This window comes from Tachysurus fulvidraco, chromosome 3 (assembly GCF_022655615.1).
Source record: "Tachysurus fulvidraco isolate hzauxx_2018 chromosome 3, HZAU_PFXX_2.0, whole genome shotgun sequence".
Taxonomy (NCBI): Eukaryota; Metazoa; Chordata; class Actinopteri; order Siluriformes; family Bagridae; genus Tachysurus; species Tachysurus fulvidraco.
Window position 1 is genome coordinate 17,327,734 of NC_062520.1, and position 17,384 is coordinate 17,345,117.

General features: G+C 38.0%; 1 protein-coding gene and 1 long non-coding RNA gene across 3 annotated transcripts; one reads left to right on the forward strand and one right to left on the reverse strand.

Annotated features, from left to right (window-relative positions):
• Window positions 1-220: 220 nt before the first annotated feature.
• Window positions 221-6,794, forward strand: LOC113644248 (metalloreductase STEAP2). Of its 2 annotated transcripts, none has more exons than XM_027148922.2 (5): window positions 221-342; window positions 846-1,385; window positions 3,468-3,995; window positions 4,302-4,466; window positions 5,058-6,794. In XM_027148922.2, the coding sequence occupies exons 2-5, from the start codon at window positions 888-890 to the stop codon at window positions 5,340-5,342; spliced, it is 1,476 nt and encodes a 491-aa protein (XP_027004723.1). In that variant the 5' UTR covers window positions 221-342; window positions 846-887; the 3' UTR covers window positions 5,343-6,794. The 2 variants fall into 2 exon arrangements, with proteins under 2 accessions (XP_027004723.1, XP_027004724.1); XM_027148923.2 differs by having other exon boundaries at window positions 258-312.
• Window positions 6,795-12,570: 5,776 nt separating this feature from the next.
• Window positions 12,571-17,174, reverse strand: LOC125140888. Its single transcript, XR_007140200.1, has 3 exons — window positions 16,944-17,174; window positions 15,209-15,351; window positions 12,571-14,178 (listed from the first exon to the last, which is right to left on the reverse strand). It is a non-coding gene; the product is annotated as an uncharacterized LOC125140888 (long non-coding RNA).
• Between the last annotated feature and the right edge of the window lie 210 nt (window positions 17,175-17,384).

Here is a 17,384-nt window from a genome sequence, read left to right on the forward strand (position 1 = left end):
ACTTACTTACTATATATACATACAGTATATATAGTAAGTAAGTAATTTTACAAAAAGTTTTATTGCTTGTGTAATAAAAATATTTTATTGAACGCGTTTTGAGATTCTGGACTCAAAATAAAAAGTGCTTTATTATTTTTAAAAATTATTATTAGTTTGTTGGTTAGGTTGTTCACGTCGTGTCATGGTCTAGTCGCTGATTGGTGGAGATCTCGCCACAATTAAAATTGTGACCAATCAGACCACAGTGGGCGGGGCGAGCGGCGACACGGCAGACATCGCCTGCACACAGACACGGCGGATCCATGAGCGGTAACGATAACATCAGTGTTTCAGATCAAGGTTAGACGGCATAGTTTTGTCATGATAAAGCTTGAATTTGTTGAATAAATTGTTATAATGATTTACATAATACAGTGTGTGCTAGTGAAGCGTTACAGGGTGACATTGCAGGGCAGGTCACAGCTATGTAGTTACAGCTGGTAACAGCGCGGTGTTTTCATCCAGACGTCAATCATGTGGACGTTTCTCTGATTTATCCTCCATGTAGCAGCAGAATGTAAACTACTGTCGGTTATACTATAGATACTTATATAATATAGATACACGTATTTATCTATATTAGTTTCAAACAAAACTAGCACCTCTTCTAATTAGGATTTATTGTAGTTTATTATAGTAACTGATATTGTCTTGAATCTCTTAGTGCACATTTTTCTTAAGCAATAAATATTCAGTTATTATAACATAATTAATATGATATGCATTTAGATGGTAAGTAATGTGTATAAATGTACTAGGAACGCTGTAGTATGTATTTAAATTATTGCTTAAATCATTTTTAGAAACGTGGTTTGATCAACATCTAGAGCTCCAGGTCTAAAGAAATGGACTCCATCTCACTGATGGGCAGCAGTCCTGCAGGCAATGCCTTCTTCCTTCCTAACGGCGTGAAGAACTGTCCCAGAGAAAGCTCCAGCAAGCCGTCGGTGGCCATCATCGGCTCTGGGGATTTCTCCAAGTCTTTGGCCATCCGTCTGCTGTGTAGTGGCTTTCATGTTGTGGTGGGCAGTCGACAGCCCAAGCGGGCGGCTGAGTTTTTTCCTCATGTGGTAGATGTGACCCATCACGAGGACGCAGTGGGCAAAGCTTCTGTTATTTTCTTGGCTATCCGCAGAGAACACTACTCTTCTCTCTGGGACATCAAGCACCTCTTAGCTGGCAAAATCTTGGTGGACGTCAGCAACAACAGGAGGTCGAACCAGTATCCAGAATCCAATGCAGAGTACCTCGCTTCCCTATTCCCAGAGTCTGATGTGGTGAAAGGATTTAATGTCATATCAGCATGGGCTATGCAGTCAGGCCCTAAAGATGCTAGTAGACAGGTAGGACATGCAGTCACTATGCAGTTTGCTGGCATAGGAAAGTAATCCATGACATTGGTAGTGTGATGTTTACCATCCTGGAGTTGTTTGTTTTCCACTGACAAGGTGTCCCTTCATGCTTCATTTATCTTGTGATGGAGACAGTTGCTTATGCCAGAGAAATTGTCTTTTCTACTTTTTAGTCATTGATAATTACATTCAATCAATTTCAATTATAATTTATATTATAACAGTTATAAAATCAGTTGTCCCTGTGATTATAACAGTTATAATCAATTCAAGACAAAAAAGCAGCTTGTCATGCTACTGAGAAGACGGTACTGAGAAGTCTTCTGTCTTCTAGACTTTCCTGTGTTCGAATACTTAATGATTGTACTGAAAGCTCTGAAACAACTTTCTTAAAATAAGCATTTCTTTAAAGTAAACTTTAACAGATGAACAATTACACATTATTCCTTGTTAAATAACTTGTTTAATAAGCCATCCACCGTACATACCCCTTTAAACCAGTCATTACTATAGAAGTGGTATAACAAGAGCATAATTGACCGGTAACTTCAATTTAATGGATTTCATTTAAATCTAAAGCCGCACAGTTCATATTGTAGGGGCAGCAATAGGCACGACAGGATTCAAAAGATGTATGGATGCAATATACAGTATAATACAAAATATAACTGTTTCCATAGCACCTCAAATATTTGAATATTTTAATTATGTTTGTATAAGTAACATGTATTGAGCAGTGAAATAGTTTTGAGATACTCTGCATTAAAGTAATTGACTATTACATTGGAAACTAACGATAATTCATTTTATTTGTTTGAACCACTCTGTTGAGTGGTGGTGTGTTGCATGGGAACATCATGGCAGGACCAGATGGAGGTATAGTCATATATATAAGATATATGTTAAGCCCCAGCCATTTTGACAGCAGTACAGCAGCAGAGCCAACAGACTGCACATTTCAGTGTGGGTTTCAATATTTTAATTATTTAATTATTTATTACACCTCATGTTTGTTTTTTAATTATAGGCAAAAATTATTGACTCAAATCCTGTTTCTCAAACCATACTGAACAACATGAAACAGATCCAAGAAGATATTTGCTTTAAAGCAGATCCTCTTGCAGCATGATTGCATCAGGGATAAGGTCTGCTAAATACTGTAAATGCAAGTGTAAATGTCAGGAAGTTTTGGGAATAATATTGTTTCCCATTATACTGTAGATCACAGGCTTCCACATTAAAGCACTGCTTCTAAAAGCGTCATTTTATAGAGAGGGATTTTCAAAGAAGACTGTAAAAAGGGCAAAGATGCTTAAATTTCTTAAATTGCTTGTTTTTAAGATTTAACCGGTGCCTCATTTTGAATTTTAATGACTGACATTGAAGCATACAGGAAGGTGACAGATGCCTTCATCAAGTATTAGATGATTTCTTGCTGACTAATATTACAGTTATACCGTACCTAGTTGTCAGTCCAGCTTTAATAGAAATAAGGAAAAATAGCTTTGTTCCAAACAGTTGAGTATTGCAGTGAAATGCTGTTTATTCCAAACTGACATAGTTACAGTATATAGCTAATGTTAGCTATCTAATGTATGGCCCACTTTTAGTAAGTAGTAACCAATACATACTGGAAACAGTCATCCAAGTCAGCCATGAGTTCTTATATAACAACCTCAAGAACTGACTGTTCACTAGCTGCCTAATATGTCTCATCTCCTGACAGATGCCACTGTACTGTTTAATGTTATTCACTTTAACTGTCAGTGGTTTGAATATTATGGCTGATCAGTGTATTATATAATTCGTTTAGATTATATACATCAATGTAGTATGCTCTATTTATACTCTATACTATCTTACTACTTATTTTAATACAGCCAGTGCACTTTTCCTACCTGTTTTGGAACTACAAAATCACTATAAGTATGTTTTTGTCATTGTTCAGTACCCAACTGAAACACTAACAGTTCTCTTTGCACCGGTCTTCTTTTCTTTCTTATCAATGTGAAAAAGATGCTCAATCAATCGCTCACGTCTGATTATTTGTTTTTGTTCTGTTCCACACTCTAGGTGTACATCTGCGGTAACTCAGTGGAAGCGCGGCAGCAGGTCATCGAGTTGGCCCGGCAGCTCAGTTTCATTCCTGTGGATATGGGCACACTTACCTTGGCAAAGGAAATAGAGAACATGCCGTTGCGGTTGTTTTCAGACTGGAAAGGTCCCGTTCTGACTGCTGTTTCCATTTCCATCTTCTTCTTTGCTTACTCTTTCATTCGGGACATCATTCATCCATATTTGAAAAATGGGCAAAGCTTTTTTTATAAGATCCCACTGGAGATTGTGAACAGGACACTTCCGGTGGTGGCTATAACTGTGCTGGCGCTGGTGTATTTAGCGGGTCAGCTCGCTGCTGCGCACCAGCTCTTCTATGGCACTAAGTTCCGGCGCTTTCCTAGCTGGCTGCAAGGATGGTTACAGAGCCGCAAGCAGCTGGGCTTGCTCAGCTTTTTCTTCGCCTGCATCCATGTACTCTACAGCCTCTGCCTGCCCATGAGGAGGTCTGAGAGATATCTGTTGCTCAATATGGCGTACCAGCAGGTCTGTTTAGTTTTCATTTGTGTCTACAGGGAATCTATTTTCACCAAGTTTACATTCCTGCTGCAGGACAACACACTAAACACACTAAAATTCACAGCCAGATATGATGTTTGTGTCTTCAGACATTGATATTTTTCTGTACATTTTTATTTTAGGTCTTCTTCTAAATTACCTCATAGAAATTACAATTATTAATTAGGTTTATTTGTCCCAATAAGGATGCCAGGATTTCTGGAGCTGACTGTACATGTAGATTCTAATAGATTAGGCAAAGTGTAAGAGTGTATACTGTTTCATTCTGTCCAGGTTCATGCCAACGTAGAAAACTCGTGGAATGAGGAGGAGGTGTGGAGAGTGGAGATGTACGTGTCTTTTGGTATAATGAGTCTGGGCCTTCTCTCTCTCTTGGCCATCACGTCCATTCCATCAGTAAACAGCGCCCTCAACTGGCGAGAGTTCAGCTTTATCCAGGTTAGAAACACGGTACTGTGCAGTACTGTGCGTGGAAACAAATACTGTCAGGTGTTTATAATTTTACATAGCCAGGGTTATGAGCAGTGGCTTTTGAGTACTGATAGTTAGTTATTTTGACTCCCTTAAAAGTAATTAAGTACCATAAAACTTCTGGTGATTTTGTTGCCATTTTTTATGCAACGCACTGAAAATGAATATGATATTAAAACAGTACTAGTATCATTTATTCCCATTTACACATTTTTATTTTCATTTTGATGCCAGTCATTTTTATTACTTAGGTAACAGAAGTCCTGTCTAGTGCTTTGTGTACAAGGCTGTTCATTTAATCCAGAACATTCTGAATATAAACAGATTTACATTTGTGGTACAGGTTTTCCGTTTCACCGCAGGTACTGAAGTCATGAAAGTTACTGGTTTTACGCTTTAAGAAGAATAGGAGTTAAATGGGTTAACTGATTCATTTTCCAGTTAGTTTTGGTATGAGCCAGTATTTTCACCAATGCTTTATATTAATGCTAGCCCTTATAAGTAGTCAAAATGTATATATCATTGTACCATTGAATGTCTCTTGTTTTGCTGTTACAGTCCACACTTGGCTATATCGCCCTGCTTATCGCCACCGTCCACGCACTGCTGTTTGGCTGGAAGCGGGCGTTTGAAGAGGAGTCGTATCGTTTCTACATGCCGCCCACCTTTGTAGTAGCCGTGGCTCTGCCTGTCACGGTGATTGTGGGTAAAGCTGTGTTAATGATGCCTTGCGTGGCATGGAGGCTGAAGAGAATCCGCAGAGGCTGTGATGACCGTCAGCATCATGCTTATCGTGAGAGACCTGCAGCTCATGTTTCCCCAGAAAGAGTCACCATCATGTAGCATCATCTGTACTTATCTAATATCTCAGCAATAGCTCAGCCTCCTTCCTACCATGCAGTGTCCCTCTGACAAATAGAAGCAATGGTTTGCTTTGTTCGGTTTGTTTTAGTACATGTTGTGTTTTTGTGTGTCACATGATTGGTGCATGAGATGAATTTGGAGTCACACTGGCTCCATTTAGGCCATGTGCTCTGACCATATGCTGTGGTAACATTCCGATTTGTATGTTATAGGAAAATAATCATTGTTGTTTTATTCCATTTATTTGACCACAATTTGCCAAAGATTTTTTTTGTTAATTATTATTCATGAATGGGAAAATAAATGTATATCCATTTAACGTCCACAAAACATTACATTCCTGTTATCACTTATGATTTAGCTTCTATAATTGTTCCATCACAAAAATACAGCTTATTTCCACAAAACTCCTAAACATATCTTCTGTCCTTAGACTTTCCTGTGTTGGAACACCATTTCCCCTCAGTGTTACAAAGCACTGTCAAAGGAGTCTCCTTCCATAAATGTGACGAAATTCTGTTTAGCAGATGCCCTTATTCAGAGTGACTTATTATTTATATCATTTATAAAATGTAGGCTTAAGGACCTTGCTAAAGGGCCCAACAGTGTGAGCTTGGCAATGCTGAGATTTAAACTCATGATTTTCTAGTCAGTAGTCCAGAGACTGAGTGACCCCTTCCCCAAGTAAAAAATCAAAAATTCTAGCTATTTTTAAATAGCAACAATCTATGTATTATTACACTTACATGACTTGGTGTGCATGTTTCTGTGAGTTAGTTACTATAGAAACAATACATCAATGACCAAGTGAAATAATCTAAAACTTTCTGTGAAAGCCTTTATAAAATTAATTAACATTAATCAACACTTACTGACGGATTAGATTTTAGAATTCAGCGCTGTAGTGAACCGTACCTTACTTGTTTTTCACAATACAAAGCATCAGATGCTGAACAGTGTCAGGTTTATTCATGTTGCAGAGTGGGTAGTTTGCTGTGCTGGTCTGGTTCTTACAGTGAACTTTTGCAGCTGTAGTTACAAAAGCAATAGCAACTATCAAGCATAACCCATCAGCAGAACATATTTCTACTGTTTTATGTTACTAAAAGGTACATTTGCTGTTTTTGTGGAAATGTTTTAAAGTTAAGCCTAATGCTGTGATTTCTGCATATGTGATAAACAAGTAAAATCTAAACGGTCACTCCTGTCATTAAATGGGTATTGATTGTATTAGCAGGAACAATGAGGTACAAATAATTAACAGATCAACCAGGATTCTTTATAATTCATCTCAATGATACTACATAATAGCCCTTGCTTCAAAACTCCTATGTAGGCTACTACCAATGTCTGTTCATTGCATTTATCTAAGTATGTAAAGTGAATCGTTTGACAGTGAGCTGTAATAAAGTTTAATGGTGTAACTGGTGATCTGGTCTGTGTTGTCACTGTATATATGCAGCAGAGGGTGCACTTGCTTCAAATGAATCATGACCACAAATTCTGTTTCACTGAACATCCAGGATCAAGTAATCAGGGCTTAAAAGAAAGTAAGCTGTGACAGTCAGTTCATGAGTAGTTAAGGTTGGAAGTACAGAATTATATAGAATGTTTTTCTATCCTATAGCATTCTGCTTTTCCTTCCCTTTACTACAGGACCTGAATGTATTCATTCATGGCAAACCCCCTGTGAGCAAAGAAAGCGTAAGTGACGGCTTTAGAAGAACTTGAGCAGCTGAACATGTTTGTGATTGACTGGAACAGTGAATGAACCCCAGACCTCCTCACCTGACAGTAGTGACAGAGCTCATTAATGCTCATGTTATTGAATGAGCAAATTGCCACAGAGTGGAAAGCCTTCCCAGAGGATTGGATGCTATTGTAACAGCAACGTGGGGCTTAGTGTGATGGTCAGGTGTACACACACAGACGTAAGTGTGATGGTCAGGTGTACACACACAGACGTAAGTGTGATGGTCAGGTGTACACACACAGACGTTAGTGTGATGGTCAGGTGTACACACACACATACATTAGTGTGATGGTCAGGTGTACACACACAGACGTTAGTGTGATGGTCAGGTGTACACACACATACATTAGTGTGATGGTCAGGTGTACACAGACATACATTAGTGTGATGGTCAGGTGTACACACACAGACGTTAGTGTGATGGTCAGGTGTACACACACATACATTAGTGTGATGGTCAGGTGTACACACACACAGACGTAAGTGTGATGGTCAGGTGTACACACACATACATTAGTGTGATGGTCAGGTGTACACACACACAGACGTTAGTGTGATGGTCAGGTGTACACACACATACATTAGTGTGATGGTCAGGTGTACACACACATACATTAGTGTGATGGTCAGGTGTACACACACATACATTAGTGTGATGGTCAGGTGTACACACGCATACATTAGTGTGATGGTCAGGTGTACACACACATACATTAGTGTGATGGTCAGGTGTACACAGGCATACATTAGTGTGATGGTCAGGTGTACACACGCATACATTAGTGTGATGGTCAGGTGTGAACACACAGACGTTAGTGTGATGGTCAGGTGTACACCTGACCATCACAGTAACGTCTGTGTGTGTACACCTGACCATCACACTAACGTCTGTGTGTGTGTGCACCTGACCATCACACTAACGTATGTGTGTGTGTGCACCTGACCATCACACTAATGTATGCGTGTGTACACCTGACCATCACACTAATGTATGCGTGTGTACACCTGACCATCACACTAATGTATGCGTGTGTACACACACACAGATTAGTGTGATGGTCAGGTGTACACACGCATACATTAGTGTGATGGTCAGGTGTACACACACAGACGTTAGTGTGATGGTCAGGTGTACACACACACACAGACGTAAGTGTGATGGTCAGGTGTACACACACACACAGACGTAAGTGTGATGGTCAGGTGTACACAGGCATACATTAGTGTGATGGTCAGGTGTACACACGCATACATTAGTGTGATGGTCAGGTGTACACACACACAGACGTTAGTGTGATGGTCAGGTGTACACACACACACAGACGTTAGTGTGATGGTCAGGTGTACACACACAGACGTTAGTGTGATGGTCAGGTGTACACACACACACAGACGTTAGTGTGATGGTCAGGTGTACACACACACATACATTAGTGTGATGGTCAGGTGTACACACACATACATTAGTGTGATGGTCAGGTGTACACACACACATACATTAGTGTGATGGTCAGGTGTACACAGGCATACATTAGTGTGATGGTCAGGTGTACACACACACATACATTAGTGTGATGGTCAGGTGTACACACACATACATTAGTGTGATGGTCAGGTGTACACAGGCATACATTAGTGTGATGGTCAGGTGTACACACACACAGACGTAAGTGTGATGGTCAGGTGTACACACACAGACGTTAGTGTGATGGTCAGGTGTACACACACACACAGACGTTAGTGTGATGGTCAGGTGTACACACACACACAGACGTTAGTGTGATGGTCAGGTGTACACACACACACAGACGTTAGTGTGATGGTCAGGTGTACACACACACACATACATTAGTGTGATGGTCAGGTGTACACACACACACACACACATTAGTGTGATGGTCAGGTGTACACACACACACATACATTAGTGTGATGGTCAGGTGTACACACACACAGACGTTAGTGTGATGGTCAGGTGTACACACACACAGACGTTAGTGTGATGGTCAGGTGTACACACACACATACATTAGTGTGATGGTCAGGTGTACACACACACATACATTAGTGTGATGGTCAGGTGTACACACACAGACGTTAGTGTGATGGTCAGGTGTACACACACACATACATTAGTGTGATGGTCAGGTGTACACACACATACATTAGTGTGATGGTCAGGTGTACACACACACATACATTAGTGTGATGGTCAGGTGTACACACACATACATTAGTGTGATGGTCAGGTGTACACACACACATACATTAGTGTGATGGTCAGGTGTACACACACACATACATTAGTGTGATGGTCAGGTGTACACACACATACATTAGTGTGATGGTCAGGTGTACACACACATACATTAGTGTGATGGTCAGGTGTACACACACATACATTAGTGTGATGGTCAGGTGTACACACACATACATTAGTGTGATGGTCAGGTGTACACACACACACACATTAGTGTGATGGTCAGGTGTACACACACATACATTAGTGTGATGGTCAGGTGTACACACACAGACATTAGTGTGATGGTCAGGTGTACACACACATACATTAGTGTGATGGTCGGGTGTACACACACATACATTAGTGTGATGGTCAGGTGTACACACACACACACATTAGTGTGATGGTCAGGTGTACACACACATACATTAGTGTGATGGTCAGGTGTACACACACATACATTAGTGTGATGGTCAGGTGTACACACACACATTAGTGTGATGGTCAGGTGTACACACACATACATTAGTGTGATGGTCGGGGGTACACACACATACATTAGTGTGATGGTCAGGTGTACACACACATACATTAGTGTGATGGTCGGGTGTACACACACATTCGGCCAATTAGCGTGTAAATATATAAGTATTATTAGTTACAATAACAATGTAGTCATTATTATTATCAACAATAGATTTGTTTTTAGAAATGCACAACACTATATTTTGCTAATTGGATAATATTGAATAATATGACCAGATGAGTTACGAGTTATAGAAATAGGTTTCATAAAAAGAAAAAAAAGAATCTGTTACAATCCCAGTTTGTGTGATTTGAAATATATTAAATATTGTGTGGGGGAGACAGAATTGGGATAAAGCACCATAAAAGTAGCTCAGTGTCTTGGCATGGAGGCATGTGCTAATTTTGAAAACGCTTGATTGACAGCCATCTGTCTATGAATTACAGCCCTCTGCACAACTCATGCAGAAGAATTGGAAGAAAAACAGCAGCAGCATCACCATTTCCAATAAAATGTTTTATTTTCATTGTGTAACACGTTGTGATTTAAGGAGAAGTTTTTTAATCTCTGATAATATTTGTATGGATTTGTTCATGTTATATCTTTCAGCCAGAAAATTAGCTTAAAGCTTTGGAAATGAAATGAAGTCTCCAAGCTTACAGTATTTAATAGACAGAAAGTAGTCTATGTGGTGTGTGTCCTGGTTCAGCTAATGAATTTTCTGTGCAGTTGAATGCAAATATTCGATTTAATGGATGCGGCAATTACGGAGACCAGATGGGTTCCAAGGCTATTACGGGTTAGTGTATACTTGATATAAAGCTTCTCTTCATGTTATGATGAAATGAAGTTCACCATCATAAACTTTCTCAGAAATCAGTGCAGAGGTGTGTGGTAAATATGAGACATCAGAGATGTTATGCACAAATTGAACTGCTCTCTCCTCTGCATGTGTCTCTGCTTCCTCTAGCATTAAGCAGTTAATTGCTCTACATATCGCAGTGACTCAGGGCCAAAGAGCTCGTCACAGAGCAGAGAAGGGAGCAGTTACCATGGCTACAAATACGCTACTTGTCACTGCTGAGAGACAGATATTAGTCTTAATTAATGCTAATGATCAACAAACAAGGAGAAATGATCTGCATGTTATCCTCTGCCACAGGTTTCCACATCAGGGAATAATGACAGAGCAATAAAATTCCTGCCATCTTTTCTCTGGGATCATTTATCAGAGAATACGCACTAAAGCAGACATAAAATTAAGCAGGGTTAATGAAACAGGAAGGCCAGCGGGTGGCCAGCATATTGGATTTGCTTCATGTAACGTGTACTGTAGCAGCACTTTCTGAAATGTATCTGGTGTCAGTTTAAAATTTTCCTTTAGGTTTTGATTTTGAGAATATGATTTATTTTCTTTTTCCTTATAAACCCTTTCCTGATTAGAAAAACACAATTAAAGGTCCCAGCTCTGGACTGCTTTTCTTCTGGAATACTATGGCAGTTTTCCTACAGAACTTGTAGAGTTTGTTCATGTGAAGGAGCGTGATTCCTTGTCAAGCACAAATAGCAAGTTGTCACTTTGTGAAGTTTACTGCAGTCTAGAAAAGGTCCTCAATGTGTCACAGTTGTTTCTTTCCTGTTTTACAACTAACTATTTAACTATTAAAAGGTCCTCAATGTGTCACAGTTGTTTCTTTCCTGTTTTACAACTAACTATTTAACCAAGGAGCTGAGGAAGTGGATTCAATGTCCTTGATGTATAGAGCACTCCTTCTTTGTTTCTTTAAGCTTAATTACAGTGTTTACAAAGCACTGTATTGTTATTCATGTTACAACCTGAAACGCTGAACGTACAAACTGTGTGCTTTTAGTTTATATTCTCATAGCTTTAGATGCTATTCTGGATATCGTCTCTCCTGTGTTTCCTCACTAATTCTATTTATATTTGATTGATTTAATAAGGATATGGGATCTTCTATTGTGTGGTGAATATGTTAATGAATAGACTCCCTAGATAGACAACTTCAAATTATGAAATCTGCAGGACCATGTGCTTCTTCTCCTGTAGGATGCTGAAGGTGTAAGCTGGGATACATACATGCACATGTTTTTTTTTTTGTTTACATTTCTCTTACACTATTACTTGTGCTCAGTAGTCGAGATGCACACTGCTCACTGTTTGCTGATGCTAGCTAATTCGCTTCTCATGCCCAGAGTTCATTTAACAACCAAATGTGTCTCCGAAAAACTTTCTCTCTCACGCTCTTTCTCTCACTCTCCCTTGTTGAAGTGTAGGCGATGCAGCGCCGTTCACTTGCTCTGCTATAATAAAATTTTCACTACCAGCCTACACACAAGGAGTGGGATAGTCCCTGTCACCTCTTTTGGTGGATTGCTAAATCCTCAGAGCTCAGCTTTCTCTGTCTGTCTACACATTTTTTTTTTCATAGCACAGTTTAGTAGTAATGCATTGCCCACTCCTCACAATGTAGACCTTATTGCCATGATGTCATGAGCCAAATACTGCATTCCTGTAAGAAATCATCTGTATATTATTTTCATAGTACATACATATTCATCTGTATATTATATTCATAGTACATATATATTCATCAGTATATTATATTCATAGTACATACACATCTGTAAATTACTGTTTATAGTAATAGCCATATATTTTGTTACATCCTTCTTTAAATTTCAGTTATAATTATAGCCATCTGTATATTATGTTCATAGTACTCACACATCTGTAAATTACTTCTATATTACCACTTTATTTAACTCATTTAATTCTTGTAAAAACTGTATATCATGCACTTGCTGTTATTGCACTCTGGTTAGACCTAAACTGCATTTCGTTGCCTTGTACTTGTACATGTGTAATGACAATAAAGTTGAATCTAATATTATCTAATCTAATCTAATTTTATATACCTTCAATAAGTAACTATAGGTTTACAACTCTGGTAATCCAGGTGTAGTCAGCATTCATTAATTCATTTTAGGGTTAGGTTTATACAGTATGTGGACTGTGTAGAAATGAAGCTTCAGTGGTTATAAGATAAAATACAAAAAAATTGAAAAATCAATTTGATTACTACTTGACCATCCGTGGGTACATGAATTAATTGTTGATTTCAAATAATATGACATTATATCGATGATAAACCTTTCAGCTGTATTGTGCAGCCCTATCTATATATGATTACACTTAATTATAAATTTTTTTCTATACAGTGACCCCAAGAAACACTGGGACTCTTCATCTACACTTATATATAAATAAACTCCTTAATAAACATGTTGAGCCAAGTGGCATTTACGTTAAAGAAAGATACCATTGTATATTTTTGGTTGATGTTCTTTTTTTTCTTTGGTGTTCTATGAGAGTCGGAACCACGGTATGGAAAGGCGCTTCAGCTTCTTATCGGCTGTCTCGAGTACCTCCTTCTCACCTGCTTTGTTTTTCGATTCTGAGGCCTCCAGCTCTTCTGTCATCTCCTGCATGGTGGCCATCCCTGGAATCTTCTGCTTCGCCATCTCTGGAATCTTTTGATCCCCTTTTCAGACTGAAACGTTTTCAGTTCATTAATTTTTTTCCAAAAGAAACTCTTTATCTCTCGAATCTTCAGCTCAACTCTCTCTTGATTTTTCTCCTTCTCTGTGTTCTTCCTTTCTTTCTCAAGCTCCAGCACATTCTTCTTTTTTTCATGAAGCTTTTTCTTCATTTTCTCACTTTTCTTCACCAAAGCATTGGTCACTTCTGTTGACTGAACTTCTCTCTCCTTGCTCTTCATCAGCTCCCATCTCTTTTTCCTTGCGTACAAAGAACTGTAAGCAACTCCGTCCAAGATGTTGATTACCTGTTCAAGCTCCAACTGTCTCTTTATTTTAACCCTTTCCTTCACCAGAATGTTGATCACTTCTTTTGACTGAGCTTCACTGGCTTTACGGTCTCTAGCTGCTTAAGTTCTTCCACAGTTTTTGTCAGGTCACAAACCTCTTTTGTCATATACCTCACAGCGTTTCCTCAAGCTGCCTTCAGTGATCTTCTACCTTTTGTCAAACCGCTCTATCTCCTTCTCCGTGTTCCTTCTCTCTTCCTCAAGCTGGAGCATCAAGCTGTCTTTATCAACCTAAACTCTTCTACACATTTCATCCCTTTCCTTTAGCAGAGCCTCCATCTCTTCTCTGGCCTCATTCTCTCTCCGATGGAGCTCAAATCGCTCGTTCTCCTTTGACATCTTCTCCTTCGCTTCCTCAAGCTCCAGCACAAACCTGTTTTATCAACCTGGAAAAGTTTCTCCATTTTATTATTTTCCAAGGAGTTTTTTTTTTTAACTATGAGGGGAACACTAGATAAATCTGTAGTCAGAAGCAACATAGTTTGTTTTCTGTGGCTTTGTGTTCCCAAATAAAAAATTACAATATACTTTAAGTGCTAAAACAACAACAAAATAAAACATTTTTTTTTAAAACATTCTGAAAACAAAAAGCTTGAAAATCAATATGCAAGCCCACAGTAAAAAAAATTTGTTTCTGCAATTACAAACATACAGAAAACATATTCAACCTGGATACCCAAAATTCAACAACAAAATCATGATTAAAAGATCAGAAGGGTTTATTTAGTGATTGCAGTTTTGGCTTTAGTTATTTGTGCCCCAATTAAAGAAAAAAAAAAAACTTTAAATGAATTCAAAAGTGTTTTTAAGCTGTGGAAGGTACTTCATATTTGAAGCAGAAATCAGACAAAAAATTTAAACACATGGCATTTGGAACATTCTCAAGTCCAATCATGGTTATAACACCCTCCTATCGGTGGCTTCCAATGGATAATCATATGGACACATCTGTCTGACTTACGACTTCACACTGAGAATTTCTCTTGGTACTTGAGGTGTGTCACAATTACAGTCTTAGTAAAAAGAAAAAATAATGCTTTTCATATATTCCTACCATGATTTACAGAAAATGCCTACAAAAATGTCATTCACTGTGCCATAACAGAGAATTTTCCTTATACTGTATGACAAACACGTTGCCCTGAAAGAGATCTCTTCTACATAAGTTTATATTACAGGCTGGCCATGTGTATCATCAGCTGGCCATGTGTATCATACAGTGAATCAGTAATGTTGATCACAATTATTCAGAGCATGTTCTTTTTTTAAACAAATGATTTATTTATTTATTTATTTATTTATTTATTTATTTATTTATTTATTTATTTCATCACACCGAATGTCTTTTGGTTTTGTATCTTAAGTTTCCGCACTAAAAATGCAAAATTAACAAAAATTTATGAGACATGAACTCACCTTACAGCAGCAGCCGCAGCACACTTTTAGCTTCAGTGTTTAATCTGATAATGCTTCAATAGCAGAGCTTTCTTTTCACAGAAATAAATACAGAACTTATATTTTCACTGCATGTCAACTGTACTGTTCAAAGAAATCAGCATCTGCAAAATAAATAAATAAATAAATAAATAAATAAATAAATAAATAATAATAATAATAATAATAATAATAATAATAATAATAATAATAATAATAATAATAATAATAATACATTATATATATGGATTGTGGTCATGAGTGCTAAGCATTATGGGATATGTAGATTTTTTGGGGGGAAGAAGCGGATTCATGAATGAAGAGCGTGCATGCTCTCTGTGTGGTTCTGTGCAAGGAGTTTTAACGCTTTTGCTTTTGTTTGATTGATCTAATCTGAGCCACCACAGAGTAATTGTGAACTGTAATCCTAACAGCTGATTCTTACTGAATGTGTAAGATGGCAAACTAATAAAATAAACTAATGGATGAACTAATAAAATATTGGTTAAATAAAATATCAATATTAATTGTGTAAAATTAGATCTTCAACCTTTCACTATTCAACTTCTTGCTCATCATATTTCTCCATCTTGAGAAAAAAGCAACTCCCAAATGAGCTCTTGTTTGTGTGTATGTGTACGTGTTTGTATGTATGTAGTCATTGCAGATTTTGCAGCAGATTGTGTTTTTGTCTCCCACAACAATATTATCTGCTTATGATGAGCATTTTGCACAGAATTCCACCGTGATTGATGGTGTAAAAATACGCTCTGTTCACAACTCAGTTCAATTCACGATATAATTTAACTGTACATTCTTAACAACAACTTGGTTACACTGGATGGTGGATTTGCTTAATTTCAAAAATAATAAAAAAAAACTTAGCTTCAACTACTACTACATAAAATTTCATGAACCTAAACCAAATCCTGAAGGAATCTGAGGCTACCAACAAACTAGACAGTTCTAATAGAAAAAAAAATCACCTGTTCATTTTCACAGCTATTGAGATTGTGCCAGTGATTTTGTGATTTGGCCTCAGATTTTGCTTCTTGGCATACAGGAGGGGAACCTGGTGCTGTCTTCTTGCTGTTGTATCTTATTCACCTAAAGGTTTGATGTGTTGTGAGTTCTGAGATGCTTCTTCTTCTCCACATTGTTGTAAAGAGTGAGTATTTAAGTTACTATAGACTTCTTGCCAGCTAAAACTCTATCACTAATGGGTGTTTTTTTTTTTTTTTTTTTTTGCAGCATTCTGTGTAAAATGCTAAAAACCGTTGTGTGTGAAAATCCCAGGAGATCAGCACAATATGAAATACTCAAACCACCCCATCTGGTACCAACATCTATGCCACAGTTAATGTAACAGAGATCATATTTTTTTCATCCTGATGATTGAGATAAACATCTGAAACTCTTGACCAGTATCTGTATAAATGTGTAGATTTACAGGCATGATAAAGTGAACAGTGTGTGTAAACAGATTCGCACTGAATGCCAATGCCTATGTTAGTCCTCATGACACTTTTGGTGTTTTTTAATTTGATTTATTTAGGCAAATATAAGTATAATCAGTGAGTTAATGTTTTTTTCAGATGATCAAACAATGCTTTTAGATGTCAAGTTTTTACTATTCTTCTAAAATTTACTATTCAGTGCACGCATGTGGCCATTCTGCTTTGTCCTAGATACAATAGAAAAAAAAAATTCTGCTCACATGCAGATCCATCTTCATCACAGAAGCCATCACGAAGCCAGAATCCACATCCTGAAGCATTGGCAAAACAACCAATCAGAGCGTATCAAGCCCCCAAGCTACGATGAGAGGTAGGAGCAGAAACTGGATGCATGGCAGCCAGGGAAAAAGAGAAAGTCTAAGCAGGCTACAGAGTAAACTGCAATGTGTCAAAGTGTCTGAATAAAGAGGTGTAGAATTTTGCTTGCTTCATTAAAGATTTGAATGGAATGTCAGTGAGTAAAGAGGAAAAGAGGGGATGGAGGGAGACAGGAGGGAAGAATCACATGCTCTAGTGACACAACAGGAATAGGAAAATGCAGCTGCAGTGAATCCCGTTGATCATTTGATGAGTCTGTGTGGTCAGCCAATTCCTCTAATTAAAATTTGATGAAAATTATCATGCGCTTTAGGGAAACAAGA